The following is a 21,073-nucleotide window of genomic DNA, read 5'->3' on the forward strand; positions in this document are numbered from 1 at the left end:
GACATGGTGTCTTTCATTTTATCTCTTCCACAAGTATGTCTTATTTCCCTGACTGGACTTTAAGGATGTCCATGGCAGGGATTTTGCCTTCTACTTCACTGTGCCAATGTACCTGACATGATTCTAGAAACAGAACTGAAAATTAAAACCTGCAACGTGGTTCTTAGAAGAGGTATTAGATGGAAAAATATGGTATTCTCAAAGAGTACTCTTCATTCTTAATTTAGAGTAGACTGTTTCATAAAAAGGGATGTGAACAATCATCTTGAGAGATTTTTCCAATGGGCCAGTCTCTGTGTTCAAAGTCTTATATTCTCTAATTTAATCTCTACCACCACCCTGTAAGATTCTTATTTTCTTACTTTTATTCTTATTGTAATACATTATTTCAAAACCATCTTTTTTGGCATGTCATGCTGCCACATTGGACAGTGGAATGATCCACATATGGAAGGGGCTTAATTAATGTCTGCTGTAATCCAGCCTCAGGAATGCCAGGGCCACAGGGACCAAATCTTCACCTCTAGTCTCGGGCTTCCAACTCCCAAGGGGACATCTCCCTGTGGATATTCTACTTCCCATGAAATAGGAAACTTCTCACCCACCTATCCTACAAGCTAACCTCCTCTCCCCATTTCCCTCCAGTTTGCTTTTTAGAGGACCTCTGAGACTCTCTGGTATTACTTATACTATGATTCCATCACCATCACCACCACTATTACCATTATCTATGTCATCACAGTCATCATCTGCTCAGTGCTTACTATGTGCCAAAACTCTGCTAAGCACTTAACACAGGTCTCCACCTTACTGCAAACAGTGGGGTAGGCGGTACTGTCCTCCCTTACTGAGCAGGAGAGGAATGTCTCCATTAGAAGTAGGTAGGGATTTGCCTCAGTTTGATCTGGCTCCAAAGTCGGTTCCCATTCCCTTACAGGTCATCCAGTCCAGGCTGCTCACGGCACAGATGGGAAAATAAAGGACTTGGTCCTAGAAGGGCCTTTTGAGTTGGGAGCTGTGCCTTTTTCAAGTCTCAGAAGGTGAAGGGGCTATAGCTCCAGCTGCACAACTGGTTAGTGTGTGATACTTGCAAGAAATAGGTGACAGGGGTCTGCTGGGGGTGACTGGATGGGGCCTTCTTGGTGGAATTTACTACCAATTTTCTTTTTAATTCTACCTTCTTGGTGAAATTTATCCATTTTCCTTTTAATTGTACCTGACTCTCTCTCTCTCTCTCACACACACACACACACACACACACACACACACACACACTTCATTTCATTTAAAATTTTTAAAAATATTTTATATATTTTTGAGGGAGAGATAGAGACAGTGAGCAGGGGAGGGTCAGAGAGAGAGGGAGACACAGAATCCGAAGACAGTCTCCAGGCTCTGAGCTAGCTGTTAGCACAGAGCCCGATGTGGGGCTCAAACCCACGAACCATGAGATCTTGACCGGAGCGGAGGTCGGATGTTTAACTGACTGAGCCACTCAGGCACCCCACCATCACACCCTTCATTTTAGATAGATTGATTTCTTTGGTCCAGAAAGGCCACAGAAGAAAATCCTTGCTGAAGCCAGTGGATGCCCAGTGGGTCACACACACTAGCACCTATACTCCCTCTCTTCAGAGTCTGCCACGCCTGCAGCCTGGTATCCACGAAGCCCAAGTCCAGGGTCCCCCATCTTGCACTTTCTCCACATTCTTCCCTCACCCCCAGGGTGCTGCATCCATTTGGAATTCACAAAGATTCAGGTTGTGCTAAGTCACTGTAAGATGCAGTCTCCAAAACTCTGCTTTCCATCCACTTCCCCAAAATGGGTTCACTGAGGAGGTAGCACTGTGGGCAACTGTGTGGGCACTGGGTCACTCTGCCCAGATTGAGCTCCAGCTCTGCCACTTTACCACTAAGACCCTGGATGAGTTACTCTTAGTAAATGTTAACAAAATCAGCCATTTCTTGAGTCCTTGCTCTGTGGCAGATTCATTGTCCATGTAGATCTGTGTAAATGTGCAGATTTATTAGCACAGTTTACCCTCATCACAACTGTAAGAGAGGAGGGATACTCTCCTTTTTGCAAAGGAGGACACAGACTTACGGAAGGAAAGTAAGTGTCCAATGTTACATAATTCTTTTTTTTTTTTTAATATTTTTATTTATTTCTAGGAGAGAGAGAGAGACAGCGTAAGCAGGGGAGGGTCAGAGAGAGAGAGGGAGACACAGACTTAAACAGGCTCCAGGCTCTGAGCTGGCAGTCGGCAAAGAGCCCGACGCGGGGCTCGAACCCACGAACCGCGAGATCATGACCTAAGCGAAAGTCGGACGCTTAACCGACTAAGCCACCCAGGCGCCCCCAATGTTACATAATTCTTAACTGACAGAACTGGGACTTGAAGCCATAACTGTCTGATTCTGGAGTTGTTCTTCCACCATTATACAGCACAGCTCTCTAAAAGGGGGACAGTAAAACCCCTTGTTTTGGTTACAGAAATACTAACTATGAGGAAAAGGACACACTAGATGCTTAATGAATGATAACTGCTTGTTATCTGTAAAGTCCCTTTTGCTAACTAATGTTCTAAGATTTCATAGGATATCAAATCATAATATGATTGCTTTGTCCATATAGTCAAAGAAGTCAAAAGATAACATCAAATACTTGAAAGGGCCTTCAAAATGAAGAAATATTTGCTACAGTGTTTAATTAGGTCAATAAGGATAGAAAGATAAAAACACGCTGTGAAACAATGAATTAGAGTGGAAAACCCTGGATAATGAAAATGGCTTTAGTAGTTGTATCACAGGCAAGCACCTGGAAATCATCTATCCACCCTCCTCTTTTACAGACAAGGAAACAAAGATCTGATACGGTGAAGAAATTTGCCTAAGACCACACAGTTAGAAACACTAGACTGGGGCTTGGAGGCCAGTACGTTGAGGCGAGTCTTGATTTCTGGCTTCAAGCTCTCTTCCTTAATGGCTGTGGTCAGTAACCCAACTGTCTGATCATTTTCAATCACTTCTGAACACAGACTTCGTAGAGCTACTGCTACCTGCCTAGTACTGTGCTAAGTGCTCCAAGTACAGAAGAAACTCGAAGCTCAGTTCCTGACTCCACAAAAGCTACAGGGTCCTTTATGGCAGAAGTCAGTCATTAAGACAACTGGGAAACAAACAGTTCAGTGCCGCTGGGGGTGTGTGCGTGTGTGCGTGCGTGCGTGCGTGTGTGTGTGTGTGTCATGGCCACTGGAGTAGTGCCAGGATGCCAGGAGAAGAGGACAGCAAAGCTAAAAAGGGGATACAGAAAGACAGAAAGACTGAGGTGGGGGGGAAGGAAGAGGGGGACAGGATGGGGAGGGGACTAAGAGAGAGATATCAGAGACAGGTGAGAGGCAGTTACAGCTAACATCCCCTGCTTCATTTCTCTCCCTAGCACTTATTACCATTATATATACTATATAACCTATGTATCTTTATCATGTGCCTCCCTACACTAGACTGTAAGTTCCATAAATGCAGACATTCATTTTTTTCCACAGTTCTCTATACCCAGTGTCTACCACAGTGTCAGGCACAGAGTAGAGGCTCAGTGACTGTTGGTTAGATCAACCAGTCAGTGTCCAAGCACTGCTTACCATCTGCACTGTACTGAGCCCTCTTTCCAACACCACCATGAAGAGAGATTACTATCGTCTTCAACAAATACATGGGGAAATGAAGGCTCAGAGGGTTTAAACAACTGGCCTCAAGTCAGAGTTAACATTAGAGCCTGTCATGGAAAAACGTATCAGGATACAGACAAAGGAGATTTTTGTTGTTGTTGCTACAGGTTAATATAGTTGATTCATAAAATCAAAGTATTTCTCTTTTCTTATGAAAAATTTCAAACATATAGAAAAGTACAAAGAATTTTTAAATGAACAGCAGTGTATTCAGATCCTAGTTTTATAATATCTTAATATTTTTACTATATTTGGATCACATTTGGGTTTTTTTTGTTTTTTGTTTGTTTGTTTAGGTAGGTTCCAAGCCCAGGGCAGAGCCCAGTGCTGGGCTTGAACTCACAACCCTGAGTTTAAGATCTGAACTGAGATCAAGAGTCAGATACTTCACTGACAGAGCCACCCAGAGGCCCCAGATTTGTTTTTTAATTGAAGATAAAGATGAAACCTCTGTGTTCTCTTTCTTAATTGTATTTCTCTGCTTTCTTGTGTTCAACCTCTGGGGTAATCACTGACTTGAATCTGATACTTTGTTCACATGCGTTTTTCTACTCTTATTATATATACTTATGTATCCATAAACAACATATGATATTGTTTTCTATTTCAAACTTGATATAAATGGTATCATACAGCTTCCCACAAGTTGCTTTAGCCAATCTATCCACGATGGATGCATGTAGCTCTAATTTGATGGCCACCGTTTGAATACGCCACAATTTATTTATCCATTCTCCTGTTGATAGAATTCAGGTTGTTTATAATTTTCCACTATTGGAAACTGGCTCTAATGGGTATTTTCTGTTCCTGTTTCTTGGGTCTGCTGGGTCCAAGAGTGCCCGCATTTTCAGTCTCATGAAATGTCAGACTGTTCAACAATTTTTTTTTTACATTCCTATTGGTAGTATATGAAATATAATATTTGCCAGTCTGAAGGGTATGAAATGTTATCTTATTGTATTTATAATTTGCATTACTCTAATTACTAGAAAGGTGCACATCTTTTCATATGATGATTGTCCATCTATATCTCCCCTTCTGTGAATTACCTATTCATATTCTTTGCTCATTTTTCTAGTGGGATATCTGAATAATATTGGGTTGTGTGAATTTCTTCGGGGATACTGAAATAATTTATTTAGAGGGGTTTATTATATATTCTGGATATTAACCCTTTGTTATATGCACTGCAAAGTATTTTCTCCTCTGCGACTTTTATCTTTTAACTTTGTTAGTGGTATGGTTATTAATCACAAGTTTGAAATCCAAATGTAGTTCATTTTTTTCAACATTTTTATGACTGGTCCTTTTTTGTATCTTTTTAAATAAATAAAGTACTATTTCAAGATCATAAAAATATCATTCCTATTTTCTTCCAAAAGGTTTAAGGTCTTCCCCCCTCCCCCCATTTAATGTTTCTTTTCAGATGTAGGAGTCTGATATTTATGTACCCTAAAATGCTTGTCCAGAAATTTGCCTAATCCACTGACTTTTAATGCCATTTCTGTCATACATACAACCCTCTTGTTTAGTAGACAAGGGAAAAAGCATCTGATGAAGTAAAGGCAAGTTACGTGTCCATCTGTCTTGGGCACCTCTGCTCTGTTTCACTGCTCTACTGGTCTAACTGTGTTACAAGCCCACACTGTCTTATTCCATAACAAACCTGAGTATCAGGTAAGCAAGTCCTTATGTCTTGTTCTTTCCCTTCAAAATGTCTTTACTACTGTTGGACTTTTGCTTTTCCACATGAATTTTAACATCAGATTGTCAAAAGCAAAGGAAAAAAAGGACTGGATTGGAATGCTATTGAATTTATGTATTAATTGATAAGACTGATAACATCTCCTTGATGTTGACTCTTTACAAACATGAACATGGTATATCAATAATAGTTTAAAATATTCTCCTTAAAGATCTTCAGACAATTTTTGTTGGAATTATTTTATAGATACCTAGTTTCCGTCGCTATTTTGAATGGTATATGTGTGTATACGTATAGTATATAATATACTATAGATTACTATGTACTTAATATATACTTTATATACACACACAATTATATTTTCTAATTATGTTCTGGGTAGTGCTAAGAATGCCAGTGATTTTTAAAAAAAAAAAAACTGAATTGAATAATACTGTTGAATTCTTATTTGTTCCATTATTTGGTAGATTGTCTTTTGTCAACCATCACGACATCTATAACTAAAGGCAATTTTGTGTTTTCCTTTCCAATTCTTATATTTCATTACCGTTAGTTATTGTATCCAGTCAGTATTTATTAGAAATAGTGTTAAAAGGCATTCTTGTCTTCATGATTTGAATGAGAAAACTTCTAAACTTGGGGCACTTGGGTGGCTCAGTCGGTTAAGCGTCCAACTTGGGCTCAGGTCATGATCTCACCATTTGTGAGTTTTCAGTCCCTGTGTCAGGCTCTCTGCTGTCAGCAGGGAGCACGGATCCTCTGTCCTCCTCCTCCTTTGTCCCTCCCTCGCTCTCTCTCTCTCTCTCAAAAATAAACAAACATTAAAAAAAAAAGAAAACGTTTAAAGTTTTACCAGTTAGTATGATGTTCACTGTAGATTTTTGGTTGCCCTTTAACACTTTAAGAAATTTCCCGTGAATTCCCAGTTTGCTAAGAGTTTTGTTTTGTTTTTAATAATAGTTGGGAGCTGAATTATATTAAATGCTTTTTTCCCTCTATATCTATAGGGATGATCATATGATTTTTCTCATCTGTTAATACTATTAGTTTCTTTTATGACTTTGAATGGTTCTTGTCATAAACCTTAATAATCATGATTTCAAGATTTTTGCTGCTGGATTTGATCTGCTAGTATTTTATTTAGAACTTTTCATCTATATTTATGTGTGGTTAGGTCAGAATTTGTTTTTTTCCTCTACCATTCTTCCAAGATTTTGAGATTGAGGTTATATTAGCTTCATAGCTGAGATGATATTAGCTTCATGAGTTGTATAGCTTTCCTTTGATATTATTTCCTGAAACACCAATTTTCATATTCATCTTCATTAAATATTTTATGTTTCTTATGAGTTTAGTAAAAGTTTGAAAAAGTGTAAAAACATTTGTGCCAGATGTTTTTTGAAGGAAGAGACTTTTTCATCTATTGTGATTATCATTTGATCTTACTTCTAGCATCCTAATTTTGTTTTTGTTTACCATCCTTTATCTATGCTTCTTTTATCTTGCCATTTTTTCCTAATTTTACACTTTCCTTGGTAAATTTTAATGACTTAGTGATGATCTGTTAATTTATTAACATAAATCCCACATATTTATTAAATCCAAACTACATTTTTTCAGCGAAGCCTAAAGTTATTTAATATTCTGAGATAAAAACCTTTATGCTATGACCAGTCTTTGAAGATTCTCTTCCTATCACCTCACATTATATTGTAGCCTAAAATTTGCTTTGACTTTTTTTAAACACACATTTATTTTTTAAATTATAATCAGTAACTAAATGTGCTTACAAACTTAGTTTCTCTCATCTTAAAACAGGGCCTCCAAATGGTTTGACCTTCCTTCCCTGGAGAATGGGGTGCGTCTATGGAACCCCCTTCCATCTTGGTAGGTTTGTGACTTCTCTGACCAACACAGTATGGGGGGAAGGGACACTTTAACTTCTGGAACTGGGTCATAAAAGGCAACGTGGTTTCCCCCTGGAATAGTGACCCACGATGTGAGAAGTTTTAACTGTTCAGGGGCCACCATGTGGTGTAGACACTGAGCCATATGAAATGGTCATGGAAGGCATCCTGAGCACAGTCCTATCCAAGTCATCCAAACTCAAGCACAGACATGTGAGGGAAGAAGCCTCCAGCTGATTCTATCCTCCAGTTGTTGATGTCCTACTGTCTTTGAGTGTTCCCATCTGAGGTGCAGAGACAAGAGGTCAGAGGTCATAGGGCAAAGACGAGCCATCCTTGCTGTGCTGTGTTCCAAATTCCTGACCCACCAGAATCCATAAGCATAATGAAAGGGCTGTTTTCAGCCACTATGCTTTGGGATAATTTGTCACACAATAACAACTAAAAACATGGTTGTTTCTTGTCACCCAGGCCTTAGCTATGGCTTTTTCTTCTTGCTGAAATGCATCCTTTAAGTGCCTTTTAAAGTGACGTTCTATGGGGTCAGATTCTCTTAGTCTTTGTAGAACTGAGTATGTCTTTACTTTGCCCTCACTCTTGAATAATGGTTGACAGTTCTTTGTTATCAACAGTTGAAAGATACTATTTTTGGCTTGAAAAAATATTTTATTTTTATTTTTATTTTAAAAAAAAATTTTTTTTAAATGTTTTATTTATTTCTAGGAGAGAGAGAGAGAGACAGCGTGAGCAGGGGAGGGTCAGAGAGAGAGGGAGTCACAGACTCTGAAACAGGCTCCAGGCTCTGAGCTGGCAGTCGGCACAGAGCCCGACGCAGGGCCTGAACCCACGAACCGCGAGATCATGACCTAAGTGAAAGTCGGACGCTTAACCGACTAAGCCACCCAGGCGCCCCTGAAAAAATATTTTAAATCTATCAATATGGATTTTTAAAAGTCCACCAGGAAGGATTAAACAAATTTGTCTAGCCTTCTGGTGCAATGCATCTGCGCCCAGGGCATGCGCTTGAGTCATGGTAACTGAAGAAGCATGGGTTTTGTGGTCAGGCAGATCTGATTTTGAAACAGAGCTCTGCCCCTCACTCCTTTGCCATATTGATCTTGGGCAAGAAAATTCTCCAAGCTTCCTTTCCACCTATTATTATCTGCCTTGCAGAGTTAATGTGAGACACCAGCAGTGGCACGTGCCTCCTAGGTGTCTGTTATAACCAGCGTCATTATCCTGCCTTTGCTTTACGCTCTACCTCAGGCCTCACAGGTTGTTGCAAGAATTAAATGAGAACATGCCCAATATTATGTCTGGTGCATACTAGGCCTTCAATAAATGTTACCTTGTTTTTATGAGTAGTATCCAATAGAAGAAAGTTAGATGAGGTGGTGGCTTAGCAGAGAGAACAGGAGCTCTAGCATGGAAAAGATTCCAGGGGAGGGAGTGGGGCACTCAGCGTAGCCTGTGGTACTCACATGGGCAAGACCCCTCTCCTTTCTGCTCTGCTTGCCCCTGAATCCAGGAAAAGCAATTCCTGCCTCCTAGTGCTTGGTGGGGGCCTGGCTGACATGTGCAACATTTGGCAGGTTCTGTGTAAGAGAGCCAGCCCAGCCCTCTAAACCCGGAGAAGCCGTCTGGAAGGCTTGGTCATGGCCACGTGGCGTGGGAGCCAATCCCTGAGAGGGCTGCTCCTGTATGGCCTCCCCGAGTGGGTCAGCTGTGACGCTCAGCCAGCAAACAAGTGTATAAGCAGGTGAAAACTTGGGCAGTCTGCAGTCCTGCCTCCTTGGCCGGCAAACACCGGGTCACTTTTCAAACCGTTTGATGCCCCAGTCCTTCCAGAAACTACTCTTACTTCCAGATGTTCCTAACAGTGAAATCAGAGGCATTTGGTGAAAACCCAGAGAGAGAGGGTAAAGGCACCTGCACTGGCTTGGGGTCCAGGTGTCCTGTGAACTGAAATCACAGCAGTCAACGGAAAACACGGGGCGTGTATGTGTTTTAAAAGTAGAAACCCTATTTTCCTCAGCTCCATTAGGATTCAAAGTTCATTGCCTGCCAGCCTACCTTAGGGGTCTAATTTTGCTAGAAACTTCTGCTTACAGCAAAGAAAGAACGTCTGGCTACTTTGGTTCACAGCATAGGCTCTTTCAGTGAGAAGGAATTAGGAAGAAAAGAGTGAAAAGGAATTAAGGAGAAGAAAGGAGTCAACTACCTTTGAAAGAGGCCGTTCTGGGAAGAGGTGGTAGAGACCCGCCGGGGTCATGGTGACAATCCCCACCGTCACGTAGTGGTCAGCCCGCACCATTCATGGTGGCAAGGATCGTGTGGGAGTTATAAGATAGATGGAGCTGGCCCCTGCGGTTGGGGGAGGGGGCCCGTGAACAGAGGGCTCTTTTTCCTAATTAGCTGTTTTTATACAGGGAACACATGACCCAAACACAACCACCAACTGTGTCTTTGACATATACAGGCAGAAAGGGGGAGCTGGGCTTTTGTCTGCCGCAAATTCTTTCAACTTGCCCGTCACCCCAAGCTGCAAAACCCAACAATGAGTCGGATGAGCAGGACCGTTGCAGACAGTTTGCTAAATGGACTTGAAAACAGGTATTATTTCACCCCACTTAAGGTTGGAAAATACTGTAAAAGTGAAATTGGGTTAGTATCTCCTTCTTTTATTTTCAAAAGATTTGTGGCCATTTCTGCCATGTGTCCAAGCTTTCGGTGTGTCCCCAAATAGCACATGGCTCAAAAAGAAATAAACACACTTCAAGTTTTTCTTAGTGATAAATGCAACCCTTTCATAGAACCCTGACTGTTTTACTGTCCCAACTTCTTTTATCACATTAACTTAATATAAACAAATGAATTTCAAAGAATACTGCCAAGTGAATTACTTTCCCTGTTGAACGAAGGATACTCAGTAATATACATAATCAGTTTAAGAATCAGCAAACTGAAGAATAAGGGATAAACCGAAAAGGGATGCTTCCTTTGTGGATGCGGGTATGCATTTCAACAGGTGTGATCCTGTCAATTCTTTGATTTTGAAGCAAAGAAAAAAAATCTCAAATATTTTTCAACCGTTTGCTTAACTGAAAGCAGTTATGCACGAGTGACTTGCCCAGAACCAGAGGTAACATGTGCTAACACTAACTAGGCCAAGTTGGAAGTCATCACAATGCCATGCCTGATGGCACTGCCCAGGTAGAAGTCACCAGAACACTTCCATCCATGACTCAAAGAGGACGCCCCGCATTTGTAGCTATGGCGCAAGCCAGAGCAGAGAACTTCCCAAAGCAGAGATTAAAGAAATCTACAACAAAACCCTCCTCCAACTGGGGAAACACAGTCTTTCATGGACAGAGCTGTTTAGAAAAAATAGTGCTGCCTTTGTTTCACTACATACTTGCTCCGTTGTATAGCACAACTGGAAAATGGTGACAAGACCATAAAAAGCTGGATGGAAAAGTGTCAAATTAAACCCAGAGTGAAACCCCGAGCTGATTGGCTTAATTGGAGATAATGAGAAATGAAACCACACCTCTGCTTGCAAAGTAAAATAGTGAGCAGAAGCAATTACCCAGAAAATGTACCAACAGCCCTTTGCCGAAATGCCTAGAAATGTGAGGCCAAAGCATTTTGAGGTTTCAAATGTCTGGATGATGCCTTAAAGTTTCCCTTCACTTTGCTAATGATGACCAGGACCCAATGCATACTCCATTCTTCCCAGTGAAAAGTAGAAAACCATCTCACGATGCAGCATAGCATTCACCCCAAGTCAGTGTTAGGTTCCTGCCTGCAGACCATGATAAGTGCTCCTGGGCAGAGATTTCAAGGCCCGTTTACACTGGGAGCAGCACTTGGGTAGGGAGGTGAGGAGGACCCAAGGGATAATGAACATAAAAGTCCTCTTCTAGTTATCAGACTGGCACACACTGTTAAAGAAAGCTTTAGCCACTCCACTACTGGAGTGTCAAACAAGCCATGTGCAAACGTTCAAAGAACCAGAGAATCAAAGAATCAAAGAATCAGAGGATTCTTCTACTTCCCACTCTTGGGAAGTGCACACAACGGAATTCTGCAAAATAGTCCCCGGAAGCAGTATTCACTGGGGACACCGGGCAACAGAGGCACACACCTAGTGCTATCTGTTCCTCTTTCAACTCAGACAGCACTCTCTTGTGAGGACCTGCATTTTTATATGCTTTAGCACACAATCCCCAGAAATCCTGATGATGCTGTGTCCTTCCAGAACACACACGTTTCAGGGTGATGTCCTTGTGAGCTCAGGGACAGCAAGTGAGATCACGGCTGGGTCTGGAGAGGTGGACTTCATGCATGAAGCCCGGAGAAACAGGGTTTGGGTATGGGGAGGGCTGGGGCAGCCTTACCGAAGCTGGGGGCACTATGCAAGGTCATGTCCCGGATCACCCTTGTGCCGAAACAGGACCACATCAGGAGGAACTGCTGGGCCACTTTCTTCAGGGACCCTTGTCTCTTGGCAGCCACCTACAAGAAAATGAACGGCTTACACAGTGATCACTTAACCTTTCCTTTATTACTGTCTGTCTGAAAAATGATAGGAAGGCTTATGGATCTCCAAGTTCAATGCTATGGAACAATGGCTTTTTGACTTTCTGTTTCTACCAGCAAAAATACACTTTAAAAAATGAAATCTTATGTCGGGAACCAATGTACACCGCAGATAAAAGAGACGCTGACCGGGCTGAATCAAGGGAAGGAGACTCACGGTCCTGCCTCCTGCAACCCCCGCCTCGGGAGGGGGCCCAGGCCTCTCCCCGGAACCCTGGGGCTGAGGAACACTCAGACAGCTCAGTGTGGGGCTCTGCGTCTGCGAAGTGCCACACAGGTGAGTGGTGGGCTGCAGTACCAGGGCTGCTCCTTCCGCTCCAGCTTACCAACCTTCACAACACACCGGTCCACCATGGTGTCTAGCCACTCGATGTAGGACTCGATGGGAGACTGCTCCTCCAGGAGGTGGTCAAACTCCTGGTACACTGTCAAACAAAGGAGAGCCCCCACACATCACTGCAGCTGTGTCTACACAGAGCCACATCTTAAAAGAACAAAGGAATAAAACTGAATAAAAATAAAACTCCAGCCTCAGCGGAGCACTCAGACTTTAGAAAGCATGCCCCAACTTACCTTTCCAGGCTCATCTTCACAGCCGTGAGCACCGGAAAGCCTGGCTACTACCCCATATAGCTTGCCATGCGCCCTGCCCCCAACAAACCCTGCTTTTCTCAGGCAGTTAGTTCCCTTTGCTTGGACCAGCCGAAATGACCCTTCTTGTGAAATCCTTTTTTCTCTCCCCAGGCCCCTCGCCAGCAGAACTGATAGCTTGTCCTCTGCTTCCACAGCACTTTATTTTCTGTATTTCACCTTTCCTGCATCACTAATGCTGTGCTATGTTTGAGGTGGGGGGTGTGTGTGTCTCCCATGCCAGCTCTCCATCTGGATCTTTCTTAGCTGAGGCCTTCCCTGTATACAGGTGTTATCCAGGACGTGCTTCCTTGCACAAATGGGCACAGACATCGCAGCTCCCTTGCTCTCTGCCTCATGGTAGAGCTTCTAAACCACAGCTATATTGGGCAAATAGCCCTAACCAGCCTCTCAGAGCTCAGCATGTAGCAGATGCTTACTCACTGTTCATCGCAGCAAGGAAACAACCTCCGCATTAGTAATGGGAGGGCTGTCATACCATTGATAACCTGTCTTCAGCTGCATGTCAGGTAACTGAATCTGGAAGGGCTGTGTGATTGTTGAAGTGAACAGAAAACAAACACCGCTGTGGTTTGTAACATCTCTCCTGATTGCCATATTTGTGGGGGGTTTGCATGTGGAGCTAAGTAAACCAAACCACGCCTTCAGACCCACATGTTTCTGTAGCTTTCATTTGCCTGAGTGGTTTCCGTCATCCCGTTCCACCAGTCTGGCCAACCCGTTCCATTTTCCTGAGCCGATGACTGCCATGGAGGTCAGCTGCCGGGGCCAGGAGATCCGGACAGTTCAGAATGAGAAGGGGCTGAATGAGAAGTCTGCTGACTTGGTATTGCATCCTCTTATAGATGAGGAAGCTATGTCCAAATGAGATTAAGTGACCCCCCCAAAGTCAAAGGGTGAGTGAGGGCCAGAGCAGGGACTGGAGTCCACGCCTGACTTCTCTGGTGTTCCCGTTCTCCTGATAGCACTGTTGCCTCGCAGGTGGCGAGGCAAATGCTTGCAGCTGACATTTACTAGGTTCTTTCTTTGTGCCAGGCACTTCCCTAATGATGTGGACACTCTCACCCCACCCTACAGCAACCTCGAGAATGTGACACAGCAGTCACTCAAATGTTTGTTGAATGAACAAATGAGCAACCCAAGGAGGCTGGTATGATTTTCTACTCCCCATTTTACAGATGAGGCAGCAGAGGCACTCAGAGATGAGTGACTTTCTGAAGGTCTCACAGCTACTGAATAGGCAGGTTTCAAACACAGCCTGACTCGACGCTCACCTCCTAACCACGGCACTGTGCCGGGCACACAGTGTGCATGCTGCCCCATTTAATCCCTCCACATTGTCCCCATGTCAGAGACCTGGAAGCCAAGGTCACAGTACATTGGAGCCGGGGTATGAATCAAGGTCAGTTGGACACCCCAACCCTCTGCTCTTACCATAGTTATTCTAATCAGTCTGCTCAAGTCCTGATGTGCACTTTTTAATTAAGTGGGGGGGGGTCTTTCCAGGCAGGACCTATTTCACAGAGGAGATGGAACCCCCCCCCCCAAACAGGACTGTGTAGGCTTGACAACTAGTTATAAGGAACTAATCAGTCTGCTCAAGTCCTGATGTGCACTTTTTAATTAAGTGGGGGGGGGGTCTTTCCAGGCAGGACCTATTTCACAGAGGAGATGGAACCCCCCCCCCAAACAGGACTGTGTAGGCTTGACAACTAGTTATAAGGAACTAATCAGTCTGCTCAAGTCCTGATGTGCACTTTTTAATTAAGTGGGGGGGGGGGTCTTTCCAGGCAGGACCTATTTCACAGAGGAGATGGAACCCCCCCCCCCCAAACAGGACTGTGTAGGCTTGACAACTAGTTATAAGGAAAGATTGATGCACACATGGTCGGTGCAGCACACAGTTGTGTTCAGGAACTTACTTCTCAGCTGTCTGGTGGGAGATGCAGGATGACACTCGTGTGCCGGGCCACCTGCCTTAAGGGCTTGTGTGCTTGCTCAGCCCTCCTGTTCCAGGCGTTGCATCATAAAGTATGTCCTCCTTGGAAACATTCAGCCATTTGTAAATTACTTGTTCTGTTTCTGATTTGCCATTAGCTCTAAGATCCACATGGGAAGGGCAGTGTCCATATTATTCACTGCTTTTTTGCCCAGCTTCTAACACAGTGCCTGGCCCAGGACAGGCATTCAGTAAGTGCCGGCTGGGCTGAACTGACCTTGTCACTCCCTTCCACTAGAAGAAAAGTATGATCACAGCTCTAAAAGGTGCTGTTCTGTCCCGGGCCTGAGAGAACTTGAAGAGAAAACTCCCAAAAGTTCCTTCTTGGAGAGGCCGCAGTAACCTCCGGGGGACTCCAGCAAAGGCTCGGAGCCTGGTCCCTAAAGCAAGTGATGGTGACTGCATTTCCCCTTCTGCATTTCCCCTTTGTTTTCCTCCACAAAAGGTGCTGAGGGGAAGAGAGCAGGGTCTCATGCTGTTGGGAGTTAGCAGAACTGGAAGTTGTATCATTCTGGGTTTCCACTCATCTGTTTGGTCCTGCATAGACATTACTGGCACCTGTCCATGGCTGGCCTGGGATGAGATCCTGGGGACACAGTGATCAGAGGTACGGTGAGTGCTGTTAGGGGGCTGACACCCACGCTTTCTGTTGGCCTTACAACCGGGAGTAGGGACAGACAGAATAGGAGGCGTGAGTGCAAGAACTTGGAAAGGCCCTGCAGCCTCTGGAACTTGCCCACATCTCATCAGTTTTGTCTCCTCTGCTCCTCCCAGTGAGCAGCACCAGTACGTGGTGGTGAGGCGCAGGTGTGAGCACAGCCCTGCCGCCTGGGCTGAGTCTAGTCCTCTGTAAAATGGGGGTGCCGTGTATCTTCCCCATGGGCTGGTGTAGAAAATTAGTGAGATCACGTGTGTGGTAGGTCTGACTCAAGACCCTGCACAGACTAGGCAGTCCATGAGCTCAATCATTATTTTCGGGACCATCTCTAAAGCTCTTACCAGGGGAAAGCAGGCTGGGGGCTGCTGCGGAGGAAGGAACAGTGTCCACGGAGCTCTGGGGAAGAAGCCCCAGGAAAGGTCCACGGGGTTCAGGTCTCAGCTGTTCCAATTGCTTTTGAAAAGGACTCAGTGGGAAAGAGGCCCCTAATAGGAACTTTCTTGTTTATAAACACCACATGCTTAGGCTGGCTGAAGTAAGTCCCCTCAGGAGGACATACAGAAGGCACATACTGGAAATCTGAGGGGCCTGGGGCTTTTGGGAGAACAGACCCCTCTTCTTGAGGCACAGCCGCTGTGCAGCTTCCTGAATAATGTACTATCAGGATCTGAGGCCTCACCCCACTCAGAAGGTAAGAGTGCCCCAGCTGTCACATCCCCCCACCTCCAGCCATACTCAGCACCCACCTTTCTGAGAGCCGGCGGGAGAAGTGTGGACTCACCGTTCCATACTCCTCCCCTCCAGAGGCACAAGAAAGGAAGGCTGAGCCGTGAGGAGGTTGCCAGTAGACCGGCGTCTGGGGTGGCCGGGTGTGGGATGCCCTGGGCAGGGGGCTGTGGGGGGCACAGCGGAGAAGTGCTGACAGTGGTCATGTTCTCTGGCCTCCTCAAGTCCTTGGCTACCATGAACAACTAACCTGACCTCATCCAGAGAACACGAGGAGCAGTATCCCTACAGTCGTTGTCCACAGGGACATGAACATGTACGCGCAGATGCAAACCACCATCCATTCCTTCTCCAACATTTACCGTGATTGAAAGGTTCACCTGCCAATAGGTGGGCTGACTCGCGTGACCCTCCGCTGAAAACCAGGCAGCCTGTCCGGCTGACGCCAGGCTGACCTACACTCGGACAGGCAACAAGCTTTTGTTCTCATTTTTTATGCCACCTATGGAACTATTTCTGGCACTGAGGGGTCACATCTGGAGCCTTTTGCATAACACTGTGTGCCGCCCACTGCACCAGGCCCCCTTTTCCCCAGCAATGTTGACACATGTACTTTTAAATCAATTAGCCCTCCCATCTGGGCTGACCCATTTAACAGGAACAATAAGACGGAAGGAATCCTGGGGGGAAAGCACAGGGTGGGAATGTCACTTAAATATTTACCAAGATACATTTTCTTTCTTTCTTTTAAAAACAAAAACAGAAAAGACAACAATCCTCGGTGGAACATCTTACACTGGATGATGAGTTTCCGGTGCTCATCGCGGGAGTCTTCCATGGTGTAGAGGGTTTGCTTGGTGATGCTGTTGAGGTCCACGTTCCTCCAGTCTTCCAGCATTTGGAATGTGATGTCTGCACTGTGGATCACTGTCCGAGATGCCTGTAATCCAATCCCATCAACTCATTAGCTCATGGGCTGTTAGGTTAAAACCCCTGCAAGTTATTTTCTTTTTAATGAACCTGCATATGGTATTTTGTAAACTACTTTGAAATGAATTAAGGAAAACTCAATTTCAGGGAATCAGCAGATGAGCCTATCACTCAGGCCTATATACACTCTTTTCTCTTGCGGCTCTCTTCTTGTCTTTATAAAAAATTACTCCAGGGTGGCCTAGGGTAGACCAAACCCTTCTGTTCCCAATCCCTTTGGTCTTGACTCCTGGGGAGCAATGGGATGAAGCCCAGAGACCCGTCAGCCTTCTGAGGTCAGCTCGTGGGATGGGAGCTCTGTGCTTAGTAATGTGTCTCTAGTGGCTGAGAAACAAAGGGCTCAGAGGGGGGAATGGGCCTGCTCCCCATGGGCCTGTGGTAGCTTTAATCCCAGAGATCTTACAGTGTGTATTTTTCCTATAAATGCATTCTGAGGCAGTTTATGGTCTAGCTTTCCATATCTGCTTTTTGGTTTTAAGGTAACTACAGTCACGAAAACAAATATGAATAATGGAGGGAAGGAAAGGGAGACAACCAACACCTTAAGACTCGGAAGCTTATGAATGTGCGTGTGATGTGCGTGTATGTGCGCAGGCTCACACGCACACTTAACCTGTGGCTTCCTCAGCAAACCCTCATGACTAGAAAACTTAAATTTGCAAGTTGGGACAATATTTGGAGACACCAAGTTGGAACGACGTTGGTAAAAGCCAAGAAAAACATTTCTAGGATCTTTCCTTTACCTGCATATTAAAAAAAAAAAAAGATTTCCAATACACAATGGACATTACAAGTCTCTTAATGCTTGTGAATTTCCAGGCAAAGGTAAACAGTGGCAACCCCATTTTATCCCCAAACTGTCCGAAGACAAGTAAATTCTTGCTTAAATAACTGCAGAACTCTTCAAAGGTCAGAGGCCTAAAATATATGAATATATGAGTTGGGTTAGTCTGTAATGATAATCAAAACCTTACCAAATGTAAAGGTCTGGAATCCTGGACTCGAATATACTTAGTTCAACTCCTGGCTTTGCTGCTAAACAACTGACTGATTTGGGGCAGGCTAACAGATTAATCTCAGTTTCCTGATCTATACAATGGAGATGTAATAGTGTCTCCCTCTTAAGAAGGGCTGCTGTTTGAGGACTCCTTGAGATAATGTTTGAGACAGCACCAATTCCTAACCACCAGACCACCAGGGAACCTTCCTTGAGATAACGTTTGAAAAGGGCACCATTTAGGGGGGTAAGAGCTCAATAAATGAGCTGCTGTTACTCAGATCTGTTCTCTTTGAGGTGAGACAGGGACAAGGCAGGGCCGTGGCACATGTAGTCCCTGCCAGCTCACCCGGCCATCACGTCACAACTGAAATGTCACACCCATGGACAGGCCTTCTCAAACCACTAAATCGGACTTACATGCCCCATTACTCTCCATTTCCATTTTGTTTCCTTCACAACACTCACCACTTTTGTTTTTGGGTTTACATGTTTTTTTTTTCTTTCTTTTTTCTGCTGAGGGCAAGTACCACTAAACATACAGGAGAACTCAAAAGATATTTTGGAATGAACAGTTGACCTAGGACTGCCAAGTTGCTTGCTTAGTGTATCTGAAAAGTCCGGGGTATCGAGAGCCGGGGTTTAAGTGTGACTTCTATGTGTTTAGGAAAGCTCGCCGGCATACTAGTTAAGATGTTCCATGGTTTCATTCCTATCACCAACCCCAGTTCCTTCGGGTGATTCAGAAATGTGTCTGAGAGCTGTCCTGTGAGGACAGAAAGGTAGTGTATACTAATCAGAACAGGTACCGTCTGTGTGGGAAGCAGAGAAAGCGCACGTGCATGTGCAGATGGCTGTAGGTATGGATATGGATGCTTTTACCTACGTGTGCATTAAAGGTTAAAAGGTTTCCTAGACTGTCTGAGCTGAGGAGGGCAGCACCAAAGCCAGCCCTAGTTCTCTGATACAACCCAAGCCCAGCTCTTCCAAGCTGGGGAAGGAACCAGATAGCATGCATACTTGGAAATAGGGCAGTGTTCCTCTATTTTGCCAATGTTTTTTGTTTTCTCCCTCAAATCCCACTAATCTGTCAGCCTCTGCCCCATCCTGAACAGTGCCCAGCTAGGGCCTCTCTCCCAGCCAGCATGAACACAGAAGGCCTTCCCTCTGGTTTCCCAATCTCCCTGTGCCATTTGCACCAGGGGCAGGGCAGGAACAGTGAGCATATGTGAGTGTGGCCTGGAGGCCTCCTTCAGGCCACTCTAAGCAGAAACCCCTTCCTTCAACCTTGACCTTGAATAACTGGCACCAACCCAGAGACAGCAGTATAAGGGAGAGAAGGCAAACCTAACACAGAGAGGGTAAGCGGGTGATAATGTGAGCGAGATGGGCCAGCCAAGCATAAGAGGAAGTGGGGCTGACAGGGAGCACAATGCCAGCTGGGCAGAGAGAGCTCAGCCCATCCACTTGATCCCTGACCTGGGAAATGGGGCTCTGGAGCTGTTTAGCTGTCATCTCCCAGTTTCAGCTTTTAACAACGAAGTAAAAACAACTTTAGAACACATGCAAATCAAACAAAAGTAGCTCCACCCATCTGAGGGCTCATCTGCGGCCACCAGTTTGCCCCTTCTGCTTTAAGATTGTTGATATTTCTCTTTAAATTATCTTAATGTTTATTTACTTTTGAGAGAGCGAGCCTGAGCAGGGGAGGGGCAGAGTGAGGGGGGGGGGGTAGAGAATCCCAAGCAGCCTCCATGCTGACAGCAGAGAGCCTGATGCAGGGCTCAAAACCATGGAATTGTGAGATCATGAGCAAAGTTGGAAGCTTAACTGGCTGAGCCACCCAGGTACCCTGAGATCATTGATATTTTAATGAATTTGTTTATAGGCTGCCTTAATAGACTAAGATTCCCTTCCTTAAGGTACAAACTTAATGGAAACACAAAGCTTTATGTCATTAAGTTACAACTAAGGAGTTAGAGTGGGCTCTGCCACCTTTCACTGTACACGTTTTTGTTATTTTTTATAGTATGCATATGTCACTTCTGTGCTAAACAGAACAAAAATCTGGAAAAAATAAAAGTGGGTAAATACATAACATACTGTGTGGCTTTGAACCCTTCTGGATGACACATACATAATGAACAAATCGTGCTCTTTATCTGTTTAAATCATGTCTCTCTGTGGCTCACAACTGGGTGGTCACTAAGCCCCCAGGCTACACTTGGCAGGGTTTGGAGACATTCCTGATTGTCATGACCAAGGTGGTACCTGGAGTGGGTGGTGCTGTTGGCATCTGGGTGCTTGCGTGCAGGCAGAGGCCAGGGAGGCTGCTAAATATCTACAGTGCACAAAACAACCCCCCACAGCAAAGAAGTATCCAGCCTCAAATGTGAACAGCGGCTGAGAAATCCTGATTAACTGAAGGGAAACATAAACTTGGGCACCAGAGAACATGTCTGAAAGGTAAAGGGAATTTACCATCAGAAATTATTTTGTGTATTAGTCTAAACAATTTAGCGACTGCCTAATGTTTTTATTCTTTATCAGCAGAAATTACAGGTAACACTAGGAGTGTATCAACCACCTACTGAACTGTATTGAACTATTAAACAGCCACACCCTGACAGATCCTCTCGGGAGCTGTACTTGTGATTTGCCCCCCAAATGCAATGACTTCGTGGTCATTAGAACACGTGACACAGGATACGTACCTGGCAGAGATGATTCAGTGACGTCTGCCGTCTCAGAATTTGGGAAAACCTTCTTGACACTGCAAGAAGAAAGCATTAGTTTGAAATACTGGCTTCCCGTACGGTCCTACCATGGATTCTCCGGGGACAGATTTTAAAAAGTAGCTTATTTGCCTAAATTGCCTCAATGTCCAACCCCATTTTATGCACCCACTGGCAAAACCCTGCATTTGATTCTTTGTTCTCCCATGTGGACAACTCTTCCCTAAAATGGTGATATTTGGGGTACATATTTCAAAGTCACCAGCCTGCCACACTGGCAGGTGTGAGAAACAGTGGCGTCAATCAACCGTGAGTAAAAGCAATTATTTACTTGTCTTTCATTTCGCTAATTGCAAGCTCCATCACTTCTCCCCA

The 21,073-nt window shown here is 44.5% G+C and overlaps 1 protein-coding gene across 2 annotated transcripts in view; it reads right to left on the reverse strand.

Moving 5' to 3' along the window:
- The window catches only part of RFX4 (regulatory factor X4), an 80,244-nt gene that overhangs the window by 27,670 nt on the left and 31,501 nt on the right, over positions 1-21,073 (reverse strand). For both annotated transcript variants that reach the window (XM_039230450.1, XM_039230451.1), the window contains exons 6-9: positions 20,678-20,736; positions 16,772-16,916; positions 12,273-12,367; positions 11,741-11,858 (exon numbers count right to left, since the gene is read on the reverse strand). In XM_039230450.1, the coding sequence (XP_039086381.1) occupies positions 11,741-11,858; positions 12,273-12,367; positions 16,772-16,916; positions 20,678-20,736 (417 nt within the window). The remainder of the gene's footprint in view (positions 1-11,740; positions 11,859-12,272; positions 12,368-16,771; positions 16,917-20,677; positions 20,737-21,073) is intronic.

This window comes from Hyaena hyaena, unplaced genomic scaffold (genome assembly GCF_003009895.1).
Source record: "Hyaena hyaena isolate Hyena2069 unplaced genomic scaffold, ASM300989v1 scaffold_46, whole genome shotgun sequence".
NCBI lineage: Eukaryota > Metazoa > Chordata > Mammalia > Carnivora > Hyaenidae > Hyaena > Hyaena hyaena.